The 25,514-nt window shown below is 33.3% G+C and overlaps 1 protein-coding gene across 1 annotated transcript; it reads right to left on the bottom strand.

The window, feature by feature from the left end:
• LOC128557920 (carbohydrate sulfotransferase 15-like) lies at nt 1-24,509 on the bottom strand. The gene is made up of 3 exons (XM_053546582.1): nt 23,944-24,509; nt 954-1,167; nt 1-375 (listed from the first exon to the last, which is right to left on the bottom strand). The coding sequence occupies exons 1-3, from the start codon at nt 24,064-24,066 to the stop codon at nt 197-199; spliced, it is 516 nt and encodes a 171-aa protein (XP_053402557.1). The 5' UTR covers nt 24,067-24,509; the 3' UTR covers nt 1-196.
• Between the last annotated feature and the right edge of the window lie 1,005 nt (nt 24,510-25,514).

A 25,514-nucleotide genomic window follows, 5' to 3' on the forward strand; every position in this document is an offset into this window, starting at 1 on the left:
TATACGTAAATGTATATACAATGCATAGACATAATGCGTGCACAAAACATAGACAGATGAAAAATCGATGAAATATACACATACTGATTGTCTAAGATTGAAATCGATTCTTCAGCTTTAATTTCTTTTGAGAGTAAAACCACTAGTGGAATGAGTGTAATAAATATATAATTCAGAAAAAAATGAAAATAATAACTTATGAATCCTGAACTGTACATTGCAAAAAAAGAGAAAAATTATAATAAATAAGAATACTATTCGGAACATACTGACCAAATATAATAGGATGGTATCCATTCTGTTCTATGTCAACAATATCCTCTTGTACAGCTTTGTTGAAAAGTTGAAGGTAATTTGACAGTTCATTTCCGAAACCTAAACCAAAGTACTTAATATTCATACAATCATTCATGCAAGCACGATTTTCAACTTGAAATATGATTACAGCCACCTTTAAGTTACATACATATATATTTTAGTTTTACTTATAGGAACAACATTTTTTATGTTAATATCTTAGCATTCTATACTGTGTTCAAATCGATTAGCAGGTGTTGATTCATCATCTATGAAAATTATTTTAAAGAGTCGCGATATGATATTTTAGCATAATAATTGGTGTCAGACATAGCACCAACATTGGACAGGGATCTAACTTTACGGTGTTATTTAGCTAGCAACTTAAGATGTCTTATGTACTGCAATTAGTCTTAAAGAACAAACTTCATCTAATAAGATAAACTCTGCAAGGAAATTGATAAATGATGGTTATATATTGCGCTCTTCCTTGATTTGACTTTGGCTTTCATTTCTGTTGTTTATAGATATAAAACTAAAATAGAATTTAGATTTCATATTTAAGTGACTTATTACATGACAGCATTATCAAAGTTATGTCTTATATGGATATACAAGGGATATACAGTGATCTTTATTTTTAATAACTAACATACGATATCTCTGTCTGTTTATCCAGTGAGGTTCTTTAACAACTTTTTCGGAGATAAGTGGATGTGCTATCATTCTTGACTGTAGATCTGTGGTACCACATTTAGGAGCACCAATGAGGTAAAAGTATGGCAAACATTTTAGATGCGTTGTTTTGTTGTCGCCTGCCTGATCGTACCAACACGGACTTCTGTACTTCGGCAAAAATGTTGAATTTTGCTGGAAAATAAATCTTTAGTTTGACTAATTTAAATTTTAAAGCGAAAGAGAGATTTGACATTTACAAGATCCTCAATTTACCTTTACTTTTGTATAAGGAGACAAGGTCAATATAAAGTTCAGTTAACTTTAGTGCCAAATATGACGTAAAGGAAAATGCATTAATAAAGAGTTTGAGATTTCAACCTTCGCCTTCCCCTTCAACGTCTCTTGCGAAGTTAACGTATGAAGTTGAAGTTCGATTTAAATTCCTTGAGATTTCAAACATTAGAATGAACCTTACTTCTTTTAATCCGCCCATTCAATTTATCCGTAATTATGATCGTTTTTTTTTTTTTTTTCGTGCATTTTGATACCAATTGTTCGAAAGGGCAGGAATTTTACAAGAGGTTTTAAAAATGAAAAGAATGAAAATTAAATGCACGAAAACAAAAACCATTTCAAGTAATATAATCATCGCATGGGTATTAGAGCGATTACCTAAGAAAACAACAGAAAACCAAAAAAAAAAAAAATAAATAAATAAAAAAAAATAAAAAAAAAAATAAAAAAAAAACCACGATAAAACAATGTGAACAATGTAAAAACCCGTTAGTGTTGCTCCAAACATTTAGGTTTTATATTAAATTATGTCAGTATAGTCAGTATACAATGCACGATTGTAAATCATACACGAGAGGAAATTAAAATGATTATTACTTACCTAAAATTATTTTCTATTGGGTTTCAGTGGACCGCGATAGTGCAATATTTTTCCATATCATGACGTTGAACGCTTTCATATCGGACTAGTCCCAATCCGTGACTCTAGTTACCTCCCTTGACGGTCCGTCCATTGCGAGTCTCTTTTCTTTAGATTTTTGTTGCTATTGTGTATTTGTTTAATTTGTAATTTATGCAACATTTTGTTTACTTTTACACGTTGATAGTGTAGGGGTAGGGTAGGGTCACACCGAGTTTCAAGACTGACTTTCTTTGTAAAATGTAGGACTCAAAGGGGGAATTAACCCACAATGTCACTCTGCCAGGCTCTGGTTCCGTGCATTTAAGAAATGGAGTTATCCCATACGGCTAACAGGAAAAGTCTCTCATCATGATATCATAAATCTGAAATTGTCTGATACTTCAAAAGAATTTTCCGTCTTACTAGTACCATTTTATGTTTAAAATTAAAACGCAATTGTCGTATTAAGTGTCCGTCAGAAACAGATTGATTTTATTTGGATGTGAAAATAAAATGTTCCACCAAATGATAATCGCGCGTAATTATTTATTTTTCAAGTAAAATGACTGTCATGCCATGTGCCTCCATCCAGATTTCAGTCTTTGATGCCGATTATGTGGATAGAGTAGATGTTAAAAGAATGAAGTTTCGACTTTCGTGATATCACATCTTCGGACGTTCAAAACTTCACTTCATACGACAAAAAGGCCCATCTGGTATAATCGATACCGCCTGGTGACACAAATATACCGTAGAAGTTAAAGTTTGAACAAAATTTCAAAGTTTCTCAAAATCAGTTGATAACTTTATACTTCCAGGTTCAGTTCAATGTGTTTAGTTAAAATCATTAGCCATACAAAACTTCATTATTCTTATACCTATTGATAGTGTTTCGCATCAAATTTAGTTTAATTACATATATGGATAATCAAATAACTTAATAAGCAGAAATCCTGAAACTAATATTTTTTTTCATAGTAATAAAGCGAAGTCTTAGGCTTACGTGATATTACATGGAAAACTTTAGTAGCAACGTGTGATTTAAATGAAATACACGCATATCGGTGACGTTTTACCCAAAATATATATGAGAGACGTTGAAGGGGAAGGCGAAGTTTGAAATCTCAAACTCTCTATTGATTAATACATGTATAACGGATTTTGGGCAATTGCAACGAAACAGTTGCTGAAACTTGTAGTAATTTGTAAACATTCAAAACAACGTGACATTATTATCAAATCACCTATGAGCATCATAAATGTCAATAAAACATGTAGAGTATCGAATAGATACTTTGGCATTTATCCACTCTTCATTGTAGATTTACTGACACCACTCCTAGAACTTCATAAGGTCACTAATTTGACTCTTTGGGATAAGTTTAGTTCAATAATTTTAAATAAAACTAATGCATCCTACCTAAGGAACTTTCTGATTTAAAGACAATTCCCATGCCATTTTTTAAAAAAGCCACGTATAGTACAGAAAAAGTGACATTAATGAACAAGGAATGCCACTATGAACAACTCTATTACATTTTTATCTTTGACATTACTTGCTATATTAATTGTCGTGTAGAGGAATAAGTTATTAATTTTGTAAGACTGGCTAAACTGTGTAATTGGATGGATGTTGTAAAGAGGTCTACTAGGACAGAGGAGTCAGTGTGGTCCGTAGAAGACTAGTAAATTAACTCGCCACTTCACGCCTTGATTATTGCAACGCGCTCTTGTATGGTGTTCCAAAGGCCTTGCTGAATAGACTTCATAATCTTTAGAACACTGAAGCTTGAATCATAATGAGAATATCGCGTTATGATCACATTACTCCGGTATTAAAAGAACTGCATCGGATACCAGTAACTCACAGATTGGACTTTACGATTCTATTTCACACATCCAAAGTATTGCATGACCAATCACGGATCTATATTAAAGACTTACTAGAACTTTATCAGGCAGTAAAATATTTGAGATCACAGAACAACTCAAAACAACTAATTGTTCCAAAAAGCAAAACTGTGAAGTGCGGTGATCGTGGTTTTTCATCAGCTGCATCGAAGTTATGGAATGCTCTTCCGGCTACAATTAGGGACGCTAAAAGCATGAATGCTTTCAAAAGATCACTGAAACACACTTTTTCTTCAAGGTCTCTCGAAACTAACTTTGAACTGGACAACAAGCTGTTATATGACTTTGCAATTGAAATTATTTGCTGATGTTTATTGTTCTTTAAAAAATCTAGTACAATTTAAATGTAGATTAAAACCTGATTCAGGTACCTTTTATTGTTGAAATATTCCTTGTGTTGCATTGTGTGTCCATATCATTCTGTGATATGTAGTTTGTACAGCGCTTTTGAATGTTAATTTTATAGATAAAAAGAGAGCTATAAAAATCTGGTAAATAATAATAAAAATAATAACATTTGTGGTCAATTCAGATACCACTGGTTGTTTTGATCTTACGTCCAGCGGTTGCATTTAGATTTAGTTACCATTTTAGTGAACCAGTGTTACTGAAAAAGGGAAACAATAATTACTTATTAATTAACAATTGATTACTGAATTTAGAAGCGCATATATTTGTATTTCCTTGCCTAAATACAAGTATATCTCTGGCAATATATATATATATATATATATATATATATATGTTCTTGTCGGATGATCTGGAGGCCTGTGCCTTTAATGCCTATTTTTGGTACATTTTTAATTATTCGTTTGAATTGCATACAGTTACATAAAAAATAAAATAATTTAATTGTGTCAAATGATTAATCACCCTTTAAATTTCATTGTCTATTACAATATAGCCTAGGAATAAGAAATATCCGGTCAGTGTTGTTTCAAGCTAGGTCATAAAAATATGTTACCCCACTTACTATATGTGATAGGTATATTATGGTTTTATTGGTTTTGCGTTGTAATATATACATATCACTTTCTTCTGTCTTTATATCGTCTTATTTCTTTCTCTCGGGGATTTAGTTTATATGATTTTTACACATATGTCATAAATCTTATGACAATAGGAGGTATCAGTACAAATTATTACCCAGCCTTAGAATTAACAGTAATAAGTTATCGTAATGGACTTGTTATTAGAGTTTTATATACTGAGTGAATAGCGAACAGTAAAAATCCTGATCCAAATTTCACAAAAACTTAAGCTATCACTTTTTTACTGGGGGTATGGGAATATTAAATAGAGCGAAATGTAAAACGGTGACACCCCTTTTCTCTTCTTTTTTTATTTTTGAAATCGATAGCAATTGAAAAAATATACGCTTTTTTCAAAATTGTTCAAGACAGTTTCTTAAATACAGGCGTCTTTACGAAAAGTTTGGGTGAAATCGACGTCAGTTTTACGTCCATAAATCGTTTGACTCCAATGTGACGTCTAATTAAACTTGACAAATTATATATCATTGGAGAGATAATTTTAACACAACCTTGAAAAATAAGAATATTAACCGTATTTTTGTTGTATATAGAAATGCTTCTTAGAAAACCTGTTAAGTACATCATTTTGCGTACTGCTGAAATAAAAAGACGTTTGTGGTCATATCTGAAGATTTACATCTGCAAAATGGAGAATAACAGATAACTAAAAAAATATCGTCAACTTTAATTTTTGAAAATTTCATAATGGTCCGTTGAAAATCGGTTGGTGGCGCATATTTGAAATAACTGACTTAGCTGAGCAATTACTTATTTTTTTGTAAATTTATGGTCCTGAAAGTAAGTGTTTGTGTTGGATATATTCTAAATATGTTAGATACCATATTCATATTACTAACAATTACTTTTATTTGCCAATATTGTTTAATATTAATTAAAACTCCATTCAAGTACACCGTTTAGTAAACCGTTCACCTGTACATGCATCAGATAATATCATAATGACAAAAGCTATTAATTATCGACTCCCACACCTCCACCTCAACCCCATGTTACTACAAAAACAACACTTTGTACGGAAATCGAGGAATGCGTCCGGTAGCGCTGATAATGGATTATTTTTTATTGACTTTTATGATAGGTAAAGCTGTCCCGCTTTATCGGTTTTAAAGATGTTACTAAAAGTTGGTAATGCAAAAGATCTAGAGTATGTATGTATTTTCCCCGTATTTTTAGGTTGATATAAAATTCTTAACACTTTCAAATTAATAATCAAATTCTACATAATATTATAACCAACCTTTTTTGATATAATACTTTGACAAAACAATACGCATCATAACCGCCTACATTTTAGCCTAGAACAAAGCGTATCAGTAGCTGTTTTTGTCCTTGCAAATTTATTCTCTTTTAACCCCAATGGTAGTCATCAAATGATTTTGCACGATAATTTTGTTCTAATTTCAAACACTTACAACATCAACTTTTGGTGACTGACATTCTTGTCAACTTTTGGATGAAAAAATGAATGAAATAATAGTTGAATGATGGGTTGTGATTGATTGATCGATCGAATAAATGAATGAATATTCATGAATAAATAAATGAACGAATATTCATAAATACATGAATGAATTAATAAATGAATGAATTAATAAATGTTACTATTTAACGGCTATTCTGAATTTCTTTTTTCATATTAGGATTACAAAATTTATTAATTTGACTTTTTTCTGAAGCTTTTTTAATTCGTTAAAGCAATAAAAGAGTATTTCTGCTGAGGTGTCATTTGATGTACATTAAATATCTTCATTTAAATCGACATAGGTAATACGAATCAACCTGTTTCCGATTAATTAGATATAGTTCATGGTCTCTTTGTTAAAAAAATAATTCATATTGAGAGAAAAAAAATCGGTCAAATTCAGTTTAATATTAAAAATTAACATATTAAATTAATTAAGTGCTTACCCGTGACTTCCTCTCCCTCAGTGGAATTTTCAACTAAGCAATCTACAGATTATCGCATGCGGTCACTTCAACCAGATGTTATCGCCTCGGGATAGATGAGCGTGTTCCCAACTGATTGGACGGAAGAAAACATACCTAATATCTATGCATTAAAGATCCCGCTTAATTTGCACTAATTTGTGTTAATTGGCATTCATCGAGTTTCTGATATTGTCAATTTGCAGGTAGAAAAAAATTGTCAGAATGGATTCCCAGGCTAGGGGTACATTGGCTATGTCTTTTATCTCTTAAATGTAGTTAATTTGCAAACAATTATTATCAATAAATATTGCAGTAAAACTGCTCCGAAGAAATTACATGTACAGTTTATTTACGAGACGGGTAAATCAGTGAAAATGTTTTTATAGCATTTGATGAAAGGTTTATGTTAGACAATTGTGATTATTTTCATAATAATCATATATTGTCCGTAAATATTGACCTTGCACTCATTAATCTTTGCCAATATTTTTCTGGCGTTTTCGTTAATTTACGCAATATTTGTATCCTAAAATATCTATATAATACAGTTAACCAGTGTCACGGTGGGTCTGACTTCCACCAACGTTACCACGGTTACTATTTCTTTAAAGTAAAGTAATGTAATGTTATCGCTACTTGTTTTATTTTTATGAATTTTAATTATTTTCTCTTGAAGTATTCATTTTCTAGTATGCTTGTGACAGGTTGTTTGTCTTTTTGGTGAATATGATAACTTTTGATAAATGGACCATAAATATAACGATACGTTTGACAAATAAGTGGTAAGTTTGCAAATGAAATTTAGTGGAAAAGATCGAACCCACTACCTGGATATTGGCAGCTAAAAGCTTTGTCAGCTCAGTTACCTGCACATGCGACAGTATAATATCATCTAAGAAATATATATGTAATATTTATATCGCTATCTATGTCTGGACATTGAAAATGAATTTACGGAAATATACGAAATATTCATGAGTGCTATGTCAATGCTAAAGGACACTACATCCACGAGAAATGAAATAGTTTTGGAACAGTGTATACTATGGTTGCATAGAGGGGACATAGAAAATATTTTTTTATCACGTGCGCACGTGTAAGCACCACATTCGCACGTGCGAATGTGTTGATTAAAACGTGTGCACGTGATAACTATCTTAGCTAACACGTTTGCATTTGATAGCTTTCACGTTCGCAGTTCTTATCTAACACGTGCGAACGTGATAACTGACCAACGAAACTAATAGAGATATCAGCCTTTCTTCAAAAACATGAAATACTTACTTCATAAGTTAAAGGTAACTACTAAATAACACTTCCTTATAACCGGCATCCATTTAGATAAAATGCAGATCTTTTGTGCTTTCTCATTGGTCAGCTAACACGTGCGCACATGTTAGCTATCACATGCGCACATGGTAGTATAACGTGCGAGCGAGATAGCTGTCAGTTGCGCACGTGATAGTTATCACCCGCGCACGTGTTAATTACCACATTTGCACGTTGTAGCTAACATCTGCGCACGTGAAAAATGAAATATTTCCTGTGTCGCATCTATGCCACCGTAGTACACACTGTGCCAAGACTATTTCATATCTTTCTTTCAATATTGGCATTCAATTTCCAGAATATACGGTAAATATACGGGGTTGTATATGAAACATAATTTTTGTACGGAAAATATACGTCCCGGATTTATGTATATTCCCGTACACCAGACATATACGGGAAATATACGGTGTTGTATACGATCAGAATAACTCTTTTTAGAAATTCCAATATTTCAATATTATATGGGGTATCGTATACTAAGAATTCCGTGTTTCATAGTATACGGAAATCCGTATTTCATTAGTATACGGACTTTCAAATATACAAGCCCCGTACACGCCCGTATTTTTGTTTTGCCGTATTTCGTTCCGTATATGGGTAATATACGGAATCCCATACACTCCAGTATATTAACTCTTTTCTCGCAGTTTATCTAGTTCATAATGGAGATAGATTATATTGAAAGAATAATGGAAATGGTATAGTAAATTTAATCTATTTATGAAAAACAATACTTCAAAATATGTTTCTAATCTGTATCTTAAATTATAAGATATGTATGCTATAAAATATCATGATTTGGATAATTTTGATCATTATCTCATCATACATTGGCAAAATTATCTAGATCATCTATACGTCAGGCAAAGTTTGGTACAAATCTATTAACAGAATATTGTTTTATATACGGAAAAACTTCAAGAAACTTAAAAGAACATTTTGACTTGCATTTTTTATCAAATGTCATGCTGTTTGCAGCTAGTTCATAAATGTTGCATGAATATGGTTAATAACTATCAGAAGACTTTTTATTATTTGTAAGTCAACATTTGAAAAAGAAAACAGATTATACGAATAGATATCTAAAATTTTGCAGTTGATTCTTCTTATATAATTAAAAGGAAGGATCTAATGTAAACAAGAGCTTTATTTGAAAAGGAATTTAAAGGAATGCTTTCAAAAACCCGAAACCTGCAAATTAATAACATAATTTATCTAATCACATTGATCATAGAGGAACAGCCGATCAGTAATTATTTAAGAGTTATTAATATAATAAATCTAGTGTATGCGAATTGAAGCGGTAAAATAATATTAAGAGTGACATATATTCAAATACTCACTAGGTAAAAATCTTTGTTTTGTGCACAAATTTACTGGTGCGTAGTTGGTGTAGTTCAAAGTATTGAGGAATTCCCGACTACGCTCCTGGTTAGGGAATTAAAAATAGAGCAAGGTAAAAAAGTGTTCATTAAAATATATAATTTAATGTATCATATGTATGTAACTAAAGCGAATTCTGAGGAGGACTTCTTTTTAATTTCCTTCTTTTCAAGCATATTCTTTATTTGATTGGTTTTATAATAAAAGCAAGAAATGTTCTTTTTATTTCAAAGAGTTTCTTGTAAATCTTCTTAATTCTTTTTAAGATCTGGCTATTGCAAAATTTATAACGAATGAGAATTTTAGCTGTCAAGTTTTAAATTGATTGTCCAAAGCTAGTTATTAGAATAGTTAATATAATATAGCTAAACTCTGAACTGAAATGTTTGCAGACATACATAAAATGCTGTAAAACAGATTGTAAATTACTACATTAGCACATTTGCGTGTAAAATCTTGAAATTTCAACGTGAATTTTGCTTTGAATTTAAGTGTAACTGTGAAATGTTTATTTTCACATAATAAACTGTTTACAATTTTCTGATACAGATTTCGTGAGTTTTGTTAGTGTTAGTATTCTTGGCATTTTTTTTTTGCACAGACCTGGACGTATGACAGTCAAGTACAGAAATTTGAAGGTATAGAGTAGAGAAAGGTATCGTGAAATAATGAAATGTGATTTCATTGGTGTCTCGTTTTCTCTACAACATCAGACATCCGATTCATTTAAAATAAATCGTTCAGGTATATTTGAGTAAAATATTTTACAATAAAGACTTACTCTTGTCTGTTTTGAGGCTTGGATCTTTCAGTGGATCAGAGAGAGTTGAGTGAGATTGACTGTTGACCACCGAAAGATTTGAAACGTGCTCATATCAGCGCTTTGGGCTGACTAAACTGAAAAGAAAATCTATGGTGGAGTGGTTAGGACATCAAAGTAATAGAGTGAAAATATATATTTACTTGTTCCACTAGTGATATATTTGGTGTGGTGGTGTTCCATGTGTGTGTAGAGTGATACTGAATGGTCGGCCATCATAATAACATGAATTGTATGTAACATGTTTCAAATTTTGTTACAATAGTGAAAACCTGAACTTTATGTGACATTGTTGTTTAGTGAGTTTTATTGTATGGTGGAGTGTTTGAGCCGTCCTAGAAAACCTTAATTCTATGTAACATTTTCTTAATTTTGTCACATTAGTTGGAATTTTGAATTTTATGCGGCACTGTTGTTTTGTGAGTGATATTGTATGGTTGAGTGTTGGAACCATCATTGAAAATCTGGATTTTACGTAACAAACTTTAAATTTTGTTACACTTCAGTTTGACATATACTGGGATAGTATATGGTGTGTCAAGAGTGTCATTTGTCAAAATTCAAATTTTATACGTCAAAATTTTTGAACTTGACTTTCTACACAACCTGTATCATATAATTTGAAGGTCATTTCTTTTTTACTGTGTGGGCATATTTTTGAATTTGTTCCAATATTTGTAGGTTTTAAGTAAACATAGCCTGCAAATATGTATCATAAGTACCCTATTTAATTTCTTACTTTGTCTGAAATTGTTTGGTGTATAAAAGGGGCTATTGTAAAAAAGAAGTTGGAATCTAAGCAACTTGAATTTTCTTTTCAGTTGGAAGATAGTAGTTTGATTATTAGTACAATTGAAAATCAATATTGACAAGGATGATTTAAACTCCAATAGACCTCCATCGCAGGACAGGTAGGAGGTCAGGACGTTCCAAGGAGCCCTAGACGAGTACCCCTTGTTCGACATGCTAATATAGCAGAGGTGATTGTAAATGGTACTGATATGATAGGATTGGTAGATACTGGGTCTATAACCACTTGGTCAGAAGGTGCTTTTCTTTCACTTTAATCTAGACCACATATGAACAGTTTGTCTGATTTTAGTTTAGACATAAGAGGCGCCAACGATTCTTCTATTCCTTATTTAGGATATGCGCTCCTCAATGTTTCATTGTGTCTTTACCATCTTTTGTTTCTTGTTCACCAGTCTCTGTTCCTATTTTGATAGTACCAGATACTGCTACACTCATGGAGCGTTGCATAGGTGAACTTAATCTTAAGGAGTGCCTTATATACCTGGATGATAAACTATTTATTTTCTGATTCATTGGAAACTCATTTCAGACGTCTCGAATCTGTTTATTTTTTTTTTATTTTTTTTTTTTTGAACGATTAGAACAAGCAAACTTTAAACTAAAGGGTTCTAGAGTCCAGTATTTAGGACACATTGTTGGTGGCTGGGGTGTAAAGACTGACCCGGACAAAGTCAAAGATGTGATGCTGAATCGGTCTAGCCGGATATTTTTGACGGTTTATTATTGGATTTCCAAGCATTGCTAATCCTTTGAACGATTTACTAGTAGTCCCACAGACTAATAAAAAGGCTTTAAAGTCAAAAACAAAAGAAACATCTTGGATTTGGGAACCACAGAAACAGGAGTCTTTTGACACTCTAATGGAGAAGTTAATCTCTCCACCTGTTCCGGATTATCCCGATTACTCAAAGCCTTTTATACTCGACATTGACGACAAATATAGTGGTTTGGGAGCAGTTAACTGCAAGAGCAGAACGGACTGGGGCTTGTTGTAGCGTATGCTAGCCGTTGGCTTCGCAACAGTGAGCGTCATTATCCAGCTCACAAACTTAAATTTTCGGCTTTATAGTGGGCAGTATGTACCAAGTTTTATGCTTATCTTTATGGAAACCATACACTTTTTCAGACAGATAACAATCCGCTCATTTACGCATTTACTACTGCCAAATCGGACGCTCTTTGTTTTCGATGGCTTGCAGCAATTTTCACCGGTGATTTTAAACTTGAAATTCTGATGCTGATTCCCTTTCCAAACTGAATCCTCAATAGGGGCAATTTGTAGAATGTGAAGCAATGTTTCCTCAAGTTGTTGACAGCAACCGTAGGTATGAGATACCTATAGGAACAGGAGCATCTTCTATTAACTGGAAATGTTTTTTTAACCTTAGAAATGTCTACCGGCGGTTATAAAAACATCCTTGTAATAACCGACCATTTTACACGGTTCGCTACAGCGCTGCCAGCCCACAATCAGACTGCGCACACCACTGCCAAGCTCCTTTTTGAGAATTTTGTATGTCATTAAGGCTTTCCTAGTCGCTGACATAGTGATCTAGGCAGGATTTTGTAAAGTGTCGTAATCAAGGAGTCATGTAAGTTGGCTCATATTGACAAATCAAGGACACCTCCCTATCATCCGCAAGGTAACGGGATGCCCGAACATTTCAATGAGACACTTTTAAACATGACTGGACCGTTGGAGGTGGAGCGTAAGCAAGACTGGAAATTTCATGTTCCTGCAATGGTGCAAGCTTCCAATTCAACCAGGCACGATACTACTGGATTTTCTTCCCATTTCCTCATGTTTGGAAGACACTCCCGTTTAGCAATAGACGCCTTTCTCGGCATTGAGCCTGTCAAGGATCCCGCTAATAAGGAGAAATCTAGTTATGTCTCTTACCTCAGGAGACGAATCAGTTTCGCGTACAAGACTGCAAGTAGGGAAGCCAGGAAACAAAGCCAACGCCACAATAAGCGGTATGACCTCTGGGTTAGGGAAGTTAAGTTGGAGCCTAACGATCTGGTTCTGGTTAGAAATGCGTGTGTGGTATGCAGAAGCTTGCCGATAAATGGGAAAATGATGTCTATATTGTAGTGGATCAGCCTTACTCTGATGTTCCCATTTATCGTGTCAAGCGGGAAAAGGGCAGAGGTGTTCCTAGGCTCCTTCACCGGAATCTTCTGTTGCCTTTTACCGCAGTTCCTATCCAGAAGCCCGGGTCTGCACTTAAAGCTTAGGGTCGTTTTGTTCCCCCTCAGATAATGTTCCTTCTGTAGTTGCAGATGATAAAGTATTTGACCTTATATTCTCCTTATGAGCTAAACTTCCCCGGTTTAAGTTATCGTAAACATCCCGATAACTGAACCTCAGGGTAAAGGAGGCCCAAAATGAGAAATTGAGAAGCTCCGGAAATCCTAATGTGCATACCTTTGAGACCATGATATTTCGTAAAAAGCCAATCGCAAAGAAACATTACAGCCTTTCTTAGCGATATTAAATGCGCTAATTACCCACCTCGCGTGATGTGGATAGAAGATCAGTATCAACATTTACCTTTCTTTGAGTAACCCTTTCTGCATAGCAAGTAGCAAGTTGACTTTAATTTGACCGCAACAATTGATATCCGCGTATCAGTCCAAGACCGGCGAAACGCATTGATTTGCGCGAACAAAATTGTTTACATTTCTATTTTTGAAAACAAAGATACCAAATCTGATTTTATCATGTGTGTTTATAAGCATTTTATGTCTGATGGTTCTGTTTTACTTATTGAGGATACTGCACTACAGTCAAACCTGTGAACAAAGACCACTCATCGGAACAAGCAAATGTGGTCTTTGTTCACGGGTGGTCTTTATTCGGGTCACTTCTCAGTTAGCCGTTATCATGCTGATAAAAAGTATTTTTACAGCTTCTACAGCACTTGCTTTCTTTATGTTCTATGTTTTAATTCTCACTAGCTATATAAAATGCTGGTGCACACATTCGTATTTACGGCCATAGAGAAACCAGACGCGATGTTTTAAGGTTTGATATAAGGAAATTCTTATTCGCGTATACTTAACAGCGAAACAAAATTGGGCGTGAATATTATTTTTTCTTCAGTATTAATGTAATAACACGACTATGGATTATATTTCAGAAGGTAAGGCATGTTGGCTTTGTCTCATATCTTTCACGTTTCTTCTTAAGAGTAAAAAAAAATCATGAATTTCTTACAATAGCTGCAAGTAGGTAGAGGTCAGATATTTTCAGTGTGGGTTAATTACATTTTTTGTTTTGATTAAATGTCGCACCGACACATGATAGGCCACATTGCGACTTTCCAGCTTAACCCTAACCCTAACCCTAACCGCAGGTGCCCCTCCGTGCATTATTACATCACGAGCGGGCACCTGGGTAGAACCACCGACCTTCCGTAAGCCAGCTGGATGGCTTCCTCACATGAAGAATTCAACGCGTGAGCCTCGAACCCACATCGTTGAGGGGCAAGTGATTTGAAGTCAGCGACCTTAACCACTCGGCCATGGAGGCCCTTAATAACAATTAAATTACTTAAATTTTACCTTTTGAAAAGTTCATGTATTAGACATATTACATGTTGTGCACCTAGAAGTATTTCGTGAAAAAGGAAGTTTTCTGACTGAAAACGTTCTATTTGTTGAAGTAAACTTTATGAGTTAAAGCGTGATCATCAACCACTTTTAAGTTTTCAACCTGTATATCATCCAAAAAACGTTTTCATCGGTGCCAATACACCTCTTAAACTCTCTAGCTTACATCAGTTGCCTCACTTTACCATAACTCCTTTGATGTACAACGCCTATAGCTATTATTCAGGTCTTGCATATTCAACATTGGTCTTTTCTAATCTACGGTTTCAGAATCGTTGATTTTATGACAAGGTAAACAACTTATGGACTTATAAGATTAATTCTTCGTCAACATAATAATTTGTGCTTTATTCTACAGACAGCTATATGTAAATTTCAAAGGATTAACTAACTCTTTGTTAAAGATACTCTAATTGTCCTTGAGTTATTTAAGATTTTAACATTTCTTCCAGCTAGTGGAATCATCGCCTGGGATCGCTCAGCCAAAAACTTATCAATATTAAAATGGTAAAAAAGGAAATCCATAGGTCGCCAAACACGTGATTAACAAAGAATATTTCAGACTGAGTTTGCTAAAGCTGTTTATGGACAATATTTGAAATGCAAACTACCTATCCATGCCCCTAGCCGCGAATTAAACAGAGCTTTACATTTACACATGTTATAAATACCAAAATATAGTTGAGAGACATCTACATATATATTCATACGATAGTGCACATGGACCCTTCCAAGATAGTGAGTGGAATTCCATGAAAAGCGGGGTATTGTTTCCGGATAGAACTTGAGAAGGTTTGTTTATAAAATAGTGAAACTACACTGAAAAGTCAAAAGACATAAATTAGAAGTATAGAAATCAATGGCCGATCTCGGAGGAGCCACCTATTTCTGTTACTTATAAAGGTAAAAATAACTCGTTACCTAATACTCTAAAGGTAAAAGAAAAACAAACTAGCAACTATCAACAAAAGCAAAGTTTCAATTAAGGATGAGGGAGCAAATTTTTTCATACCCTGTGAGCTTGAAGAACATTAGTTTCTAAGACAAACAAGAGAAGGAAAAACACAGGTCACCGAACTCGTTTTATTATTTTATTTTCTTCACCCATTGTTTAAGAATTTTTGAAAATTTGTAAAATTGAAAAAATTGTGGTACTTTATAAAACGTACAATATCCCATTTAATGTTATAGGGATTTCCTGTCTTACAGGTTAATATGAATACAAGGTGATGTCAGTATTATATAAGCATATATGTCACTAACAAATCTCTTTCTTTTTTACATGTTGACATAATTACCCCACCCACTTTATTTTCAATGGAAAAAAAATGTAATTAGGTCTACAAAAAAATCCGAAGGTAAGATTTTCAAAATATTTTGCAGCTTTAATAACACACAAAAATGCTTCAAAACGGAAAGAAAAAAGGTTGGGGTCACCGTGTATCTAAGAGATTTATTAAGAAAAAACTGTTTAAAACTGGTGAATTTTGATATGTTTTGTTCTTTTTGTTTTAATCTATATTTTCTAGATAAAATAAAGTGCTATCTTGAAAACTTTTATTTCAATTACAACTTATTGTTATATGTATCAGATAGAAAAATATCAAAACCAAAAATGATCTACTTTCATAGATATTTGAAATTACCTACCCCTACCCCATTGTAAATCTTATGTCAATTTTAGGCAAATGCCAGCCAAAAATAAGGGTGAAAACCATTTATTTTCGCAAAAAAGTAAAATCTATTTGGTTAAATGGTACATTATTAGTCATATTTTAATGATTTAGCGTTAATTTTTGGCTAAACGTTTGTTAGAAAGAAAAATTCGAAGAAACATTTTTCAAAATGGCCGATATCCTGAAAAAGACGCTCGTACATCCTTAAAGTCCAATCTGTATTAGTTTCAAATAACACATATAATCAAAAATGAATTTATTTACATCTGAAGATAATAAATCCTCCTTTCAACATCCGCCCATATAACTTTAAATCTGTTAAATGTTAAATGCCCAAGCTGGTAATATTTGTTACTAAGAAACACACGAATGTTTCTAAATTAGATGTTACCCAGGTTCTGCCGTGTCGTCAGACAGCTTGCTATTTAAAGCATCACAGGCGGTTTCAGCACTTTATTATGTCACCAAGAAAAAAGAAGCGTCTGGAAATGTTCAGAATAGCCCGGAATTTATAATTATAATGCAAACACACTGTTTTTCAGAATATGTGATGGAACCGTCTAAAATAACATAATACAGATAATGTAGTCACATATTTGATGTCCTCCGATTAATGTGTTTTGACTTTTTTCCAGAGAACTTTGTTTATTTTTTTATTTGAATATCAGTTTTGAAATTTTGCAACGAGTAGTAAGTACCATTTATCAGTCCAATGATGGACAGAAAAAAATGCAAGGCAGGAAAATAGAAAATTCCAAAGGAAATGGATTATCAAATTTCCTACAGTCTGTCCTAAATTATCCTAAATTATGATTACTTAGTTAGTTCGTTCTGTATTTAACAGATCGTTTAGATATTTTTTATTATCTGATATCCTGCACACTCTCCAAGGTAGCGCTGCCTATCCGTCCAAATCATACAGACCGCATCACAACAGGTAACATTGAGGGAAAAGCCTTTTTTACGGTCAAGAGATGATCTCTGCCTGAGAAAAGCATAACAGGCAATATTTGATTAACACTTCTTATACACGTAACAGTATTTATAACAGTCACCTTAAAGTTCGTAAGATATTTCGAAGTAAGTTTCATTATATAAATTCAATTAACATGTAACATATAAATTTAGCACCTCTTAAGACTTTCAATATATAATAGGATATATTAAACGAATAACATTCTTTAACATTGAGCTGTTCCGTTTACAAAATAAACAGCTAAAGTATTATATGATAATAAAGCTTGCAATAATTTTAAGGTCTACGTAAAGAACATATGAGCCGTGCCATGAGAAAACCAACATAGTGGGTTTGCGACCAGCATGGATCCAGACCAGCCTGCGCATCCGCGCAGTCTGGTCAGGATCCATGCTGTTCGCTTTCAAAGACTATTGTTATTAGAGAAACCATTAGCGAACAGCATGGATCCTGACCAGATGGATGTAAAGCTCTAGTTAAAAAACCTGTGTTTTTTAACTTTGTGTGAGCTTCGAGCTCTCAGGGACTCACGTCCATCAAACCAGAGGTTTTCACAGTAGTTTGTCAAAACCTGTGGGTTTTTAAATTGGCCAGCAGTGGTCAGTTTAGGTCAAGAACAGGGTCAAAATGAGGTCAAAGTGGCTTAGAAGCGCTATTCATATTACTATATATTATAAATCCGATAATGAGCTAGGTGTTTTTATTTTCTTTTCTCTTCTATTTAGTTTTTTTAGTTTCATGTAAATATTGCAATGAGTTTTAAACTGTTCGTATAGTTTCTGTCTTCTGTTCGACCATCCTGTCACATGTCGTTTTAACAATTTATTTCAACGTTTGTTCAACATATGTGTTGAAAATCAACCTCTGCTGACTCTTAAAGCCGATTGTTATAAATAGTTCACAATTAGGAACGCTGACATGATAGTCTTTACACCGTCAACCCCCGAACCTTAATAAGAAAAACTCCATTTGTCTGCTACATTATTAATGCTTAATTTCATAATGCATATCTTTTTTAACTATTGATATTTCAAATTTGTTTATAAGAAATGATTTCACATTGAGTCAGAAGGCTGCAAAATGTTTTTATAAGCTAAACATGGTCGAGATTCTTCAAAAGTCCTTTGCTATGACAAACGAAATGTCCAAAGCGCATACCATCCGTAGTTTCAAATTCATTGTTGCTGGTAACCATATGACGTCACTTATTCTTAAAAATATGTTGTGTTTAAATTTTGACGATCAAAGAAATATAGTTGAAATCGACAGGTCCGAATGGTTATGCGTACATCAAACGCTAAGAGGTAAGGGCAGATTTTTCGGAAGCACAAAGCACCAAAAATACAGCCACAGAGCCACGCGTTTGCATAGCAGGCCCACAACAAAAAGAAGCTGTAATGAAATAAAATTTCAGACGGGTTGCTTTTCAAATATCCAACAAGTACATATTAATTGATGCTAAATATTGATGGAGGATAAGGAAATGGTAAGGGGCAAAATTGGGCCGCGTGGGGTGAAGGGGTGGGGGAGGGGGGAATGGGGTTCGAGGAACCCGAAGGGGAAAGTTTAACAAGTGAACAAGGACTAATATACAAAGGGAATGCCTTAATCTTAAAGTTCCTTAATAACAGTCACACTACAACAACTTTTTGGCAATTCGCAAAAATAGAATAATTGAGTGAATCAAGTATTGCCATGCAACACAAAGTCCCCTATAAGAAGACACCTAAATTTCTCTGCTGCAGTATTACATAATGAACTGATATTTGTCAATAATGTATAGACAATATTATACTTTATATACACTATATTATAACAGAACACGTGGATAAAAAATTGCATATACCAAAACCTACAGTTATTGATTGTTTTTATAGCATCAATAAATAAAATCAAGAATGCCAGAAAGTCACAATATACGTCCGTCATAACAAATGCCTTGACACTAGCACCTGCATTTTCAGATGGATAATTTTTAGCCAATTAAAATGGTTGTAATAATATTTGTTTTAATGTATTAACAACGAAGGGTAGTTAATCTTAAAGCAATATATAGTCCACACAAAACAGGTAGAGATAGGTCAAAATACACCTAAAAATGGATATAACGTGTATGTTGTATCATAGAATATTTTTTTCCTATGGTCAGTAATAAAAATATATAATATAAGATATTTGTAGTAAGAAAAGGGAAGTAATTCTAAAAACAAGGGTGCCACATGGTAGTGTACATTTGTGCCAAGTTACATCAAAATCCATCCATGCAAGAAGAACTGTTCCGGACAAAGTCATTCGTGTATCTGACATGTGGCCTCTAAATGTGACCTTGACCTAAGTGTGACATTGACCTTAGACCTAGGTACCTGGTTCTTATTGATGATGATAAACATTTGTGCCAAGTAATATTAAAATCCGTTGAACAATAGTTGAGTTATAGACCTAAAAAGGAAAATAAGCAATTTTGGCATTTGGCTTCTAAGTGTGACCTTGACCTTTCAGCTTAGGACCCCGGTTTTGCGCATGAAACGTTGTCTCATCCTTGAAAATATGTGTGCCAACTGATATTTTAATCCTGTTTTGAATGACAAAGTTATAGACCGGACAATAAAAGTCCTACCGGCCTTTGATCTCCAAGTATGACATTGACCTTTAATCTAGGGTTCTTTATGTTGCGCATGACACTTCGTCTCATCATTGAGAACATTTATGCAAAGTAGTATTGTCATCCCTTCATGAATGATAAATGTATGAACCGGACACGAAAAAAGCCTGTTCATACCATGTTAACTTTTGAAAGGCAAATATGACCTTAACGTCCGAGCTAGGGTCTGAAAGTTGTACATAACACATCGTTTTATCATGAGGTACATTTTTGCCAAGTGGTATTAAATCCATTCACGGATGCCAAAAATTATTGACCACAGAGGAAAAAAGCACTGTTGAAATGTGATATCCAATTATGACCTTGACCTTTGAGCCAGGGTTATGATTTTTCGCATGCCACTTTGTTCTATCATGAGAAATATTTTGTCAAGTAATATTCAAATCCCTTGACAAATGACAAAATTATGGACCGGACGGATGGACGGACGGAATGACGAACGAAAAAGTGCATTCCTATAGTCCCTTTAACTGGTTTTCTACAACTAGGAGACTAATAGCATTTTGTGAAATACAGTTTAACACTAGATTGAGACATAATGCGTTTCAATTATTTAGTTTGTATGTACTACTATTTCTTATTATCTTTTGCTGTAAACAATTTCATTTATTGTCTGTTCTGTAGCATTGTTTTACATGTGTGTACTGCCGGTGATATATTCACATTACGCAGATAAAATTAATTACAAATATTATAATCTGACATGTGATTTTCGCGATCCGTCGCTACAATAGGCCGTTTTGATTTCGTCATTGACACATCGTGCTTACCAATTACTTCAAGGTAGTTGTCACTTTGGTTCTAAAAGTCGTCAGGAATTAGAGTTCAAGTTATGATGGTGTCAGCAGATGTGTGTCAGCAGATATACAGTACAAGTCCGTCGATAAATTATTTCCAGACACTTTAATAACAGTATTTTTAAACGACATAAGTGCACCAACTCCACTGCATGTGAACTATATCAGATCAATTGTAATTGGATGTATTTTATATCATTTTTGATGAAATCGTAATGTGCTGATTTTTCTGTTAAGAATTAGGAAACAATCACATTGAAACCGCTTCCAATTAAGGTGTAAGTAACTGGAAAATTCAGAACTGTATCTATGTCTCATAGTGTTGTAAAACGTTTCAACTAAGTATCCAAGTAATAAATAAATGTTGCTTAAGTTGCAGTGAACTTAAAACCAACTGTTGTGCCTTTTTCCTGGACGTAAAAATACAGTTACAATAAAAAAAAAATCATTGTTCTATACTATAATCTGAGGGGATTTAATAACGAATTTTATTCCAAAATTTGTCTCCATTTATCCGGTCAAGAAACGGACTGCTTTCAATCCATGTGATAATTGTAAGTAAGCTAAAAACATCAAATGTTAGAAGTGTTGAATTTTCTTTTACCAGTTTTCTTTACATGAGGTATGCGCAGAACTTGGTTGGTAAACGATCTGGCCTGTTTGAGAAAAAACTAAGATTGGTCTTATAGATTAGTTTTTGATATGAATAAAACACTGGCAACCCGACAAGTTAACAATATATTTAGATAATATGCACATCCTTTTGCTTTTATTTTAGAACAGTTTACACTTCATCGTGTTTAATTTCACCCTTTTAGCATATAGTTGTAGTCTACCTTTCGACAATGTTTATATGAAGCGTTTTATTATTCTTGGTGACATTATACCATCTTTTGAGTAGTCTGAAGTTGTTAAAAGTAAACACAGAAACTAGAATATGAATTAATGATGAAGATTGGTCCAAACATGGTATTAAAAATTGCGCATTTTGCTTATAGGCGTTCTATCATTTTCATACATTTGGTGCAGGAAAAGGCGGAATAAATCACATTTGGATTGTTATTTCAGCATAAGCATGACATAGCAAATAATAATTTAATGTGTTATAATAATATCGTTGTTTGTAAATTGGGCATTAACCCCGTGAAAGCAAAAATAGGATTATTTTCAAAAATAATCTCATTTCTTGAAAACTGATTCTGAAGCCCTATTTTAATATATATATGTTTCATTTGTATAAGTTGTTGAATTTATATTGAAAATTGTGTGACGTTTAATTTGCACTGCATTTTTTTTTTGTTAATTTGTGATTGTAAATAATAGTTGCAGTTTATCATCTTCTTAGCTACAATTTTACATCATATCTTTTTCGTACCTTTATCATACTTTAACTTTAGACTAGTAAGTTAATAACTTGACGATTTATGGAATACATTTACTTGGTGATTTCACGACCCGGAAGTCTTATACACGTGGTTAACTTTACTCGCCAGATTGAGAAAACCCAGGGCAGACGTTCTACGTCCCATGGTTTTGCCTTAACCTCCAAGTTGCTGACCTTTGTTATCGACTGAGATAGCTCAGATGTACAAACACCGGGTATGTGGAGCCAGAATGGGGTCAACGTCTTCGCGATTTAATGGGACAGTGCCTTAATATTTATTTATAAGTTTAAAGTTAAATTGAAACATCTTTGTAACCATCATAATGAGAGTCTATAAGTCATATGAGAACTGAACATCTTTTTATAAATCAGATATTGAGCTCAGTGTTGTTTTTTTTCTTTTCTCTTCTATTTAGATATTTTTTTCATTCATTGTAAATGTTCATTTTTCCTGTAAATAAACATGTAAATATTGCAATGAGTTTTAAATTCTTCGTATAGTTTCTGTCCCCTGTTCGACCATCCTGTCACATGTCGTTTCAACATATTTATTTCAACGTTTTCTCAACGTATGTGTTGAAAATCAGTCTCGACTGACTCTTAAAGTTGATAGTTACAAATGTTTCACAAAAAGAGCGCTGACATGAAACATGTCTTTACACCTTCAAACCCCCGAACCTTAATAAGAAAAACTCCATTTGTCTGCTATATTTGTCTAATTATTAATATTTCAATTTTGTTTATAAGAAATGATTTCACATTGAGTCAGAAGGCTGTTCCGGTAAATAATTTAGAAAGTTAAAACCATCTCTGATAAAACGGGGAATCTCTTTACACTCTGGTTTCAGTATAATATCGAACAAACGAATGAGTCTCTGTAAACACCTACAATTGGTCTGAAAGGAACGTCATCTGGGTTTAGACCTATATATATTCGGGCATTTATTTATTCAGTTCATCATAATCGACCTCAGGTGTAGATATCAGCAGGTTATTTCTTAGACAGTTCATGAAGAAAATTATCTAAAATTTCTCTGGATGCACGACACTCAATCACTAGAGATCATTATTATTATTATTAACCAGATTTTTATAGCACTTCACTTTTTTCATTTTATTCTATAAAATAAACGATCAAAAGCGCAAAATCATAGGAGCACAGAAAGACGCAAAGTATATACATATTCATTACATCCAATTTTCAGCACAATCTCCAGCCAAATTAGTATTAGTGAGCTATTATGGTAAGATACAAAAGTAAAGAAAAAAATGTCTTACTTATATGGCGACAGTGTATATACCATCAATAACAACTTTTTTGTTCTAGACGGATCTTCAATACAGACAAATGTACTACTTAAGGTGGCAACATTTGTGCAGTTAGTCTGAGGAAGTGAGATGGTTTTTAACAAGATACAGTCACAAATCTGGAGTTTTTGAATAATTATATTTCTTCTGATGAATCGACTCGTATCTTATTTAAGCGACACCTTCAATGCAAAACAATATAAAAAGTGGGAAACAACAGCTCATTCAATATGTCAAACCTAAAAATATTGTAGACTTGGTTTGACCGGATCTGTTCACTAGATGGTAGCGGAATTCTAAAACTTTGTACTTTTGTAAAGCGAAACATTCGTTATGCATACATTGTATGTTTATTTTTTGCTCAGTTTTGAAAATATGAAACATAACTTACCTTGTCATATTGCTGACGCTGAATATGATCTTCTTCATAAGAAATATGTAACACATCCTTAAAAATTCCTGGACATACGACCAAGATAATTGTAAAGAGAGTCAGGAACTCTGAAATTAGCATTCCGATTGTAAAATATCAATAAACTAAGACAATTGCATTCACTCAAAACAAGTCTTCAATGTAAATCGAGTACAACAGTTATTTTCATTTATGTTTTGAATTGAACGTAAAATAACAGGAATTTAGTTTTAAATAATTTCTTTTAAAATGATGAGTATGCAAAGTTATCTGATTTTCCTTGGATGAATGTAAATTCTTATTAGAATAAACCGTGGTAGTTAGTTTATACTGATATGTTTTAGCTCGATTGTGATGAATGCTCTAAGCTAATTGCAACCACTCCCGAGTCCGCTACCTGGAAAAAACAGCACAGGTTTCATATGAGAATTTATGGTCTTAACCCCATTGGGGCTCGAACCCACGACCCCTGGATTAAGCGGCCGACACCATATCCATCAGACCACAGCAAACCATGTTCAACTAGTAGCCTCTCAAACATTTGAGTTTTGTCAGAAGACACTCAAGTATTTCATTTAAAAAGAAGCTTCCACCTCGATGAATTTGCATAATAAATCTTAGCTCAAACAATCTTCCGCAGTTTTGACCCTTAAGCTACAATGCTTATTTAATCTTGTATAAAACCCCTCCAATACCTATATTCGCATCTAACACCTACTGAATAATGTGATGTAACCCTTGGTTACATCAAACACAGATCGGTTCAAAGTTGTAACAATTGTATACACAATTGGTGATGGAATTTGCACATTTCTACAACATGTAAAAGATCAGTAGAAAATATCCGGATAAACAAGTGTTCTCTCCATAGAGTATATGCGAAGCATATATTATATTTTTTTATAACACACATATCTATTTCCATTGACCTTAATAACCAAAATGGAACATGTTTTTTTTTTTTTTTTTTTTTTTTTTTTTTTTAATTTCTAAATTAAAACAATTTTCGACAATCGTTTGGATCAGATTATTGTCATTTTATGTGTTCACTGAACGTTGTATTTTGTCAGCCGTAACACAATCAGCTTCAATGGTTCCAAAACTCCAACTTTCATGATTTTCGGTATTGTTTATTTGACATTTTGGTACTGTCTTAACTTTAATATATTGTATTTTTTTTACTTCTGTCCCTTTCCCCTAATTTGAGTTTATGTAGTCATGTCTATTCAATTCTCCTATAGGACTAGTCCATTATTTTAACTGAAAAAATTTCACCGCTTTTCACGGAATTGCACTCCAGTGGACCATTGTTTCATGTACATATCTACACACATATCGAGTTCTCCAATCGTATTTCAATATTTGTTAAATGTGCAAATGTTGACATATAATTATCTAAGGGTAGCTGAAGTCATTCACACCGAATATGTAACATTTTCATTTTTTGTATTTTTTTAAAGAATGCTATGAGTTATCCAGTGATACTCTGCTAAGAGACTTAAAGAAAAGTACATGCACGTTCTTACGATCTTCTCGTTCGTTTTATAGAA

This window comes from Mercenaria mercenaria, chromosome 6 (genome assembly GCF_021730395.1).
Source record: "Mercenaria mercenaria strain notata chromosome 6, MADL_Memer_1, whole genome shotgun sequence".
Classification (NCBI taxonomy): domain Eukaryota; kingdom Metazoa; phylum Mollusca; class Bivalvia; order Venerida; family Veneridae; genus Mercenaria; species Mercenaria mercenaria.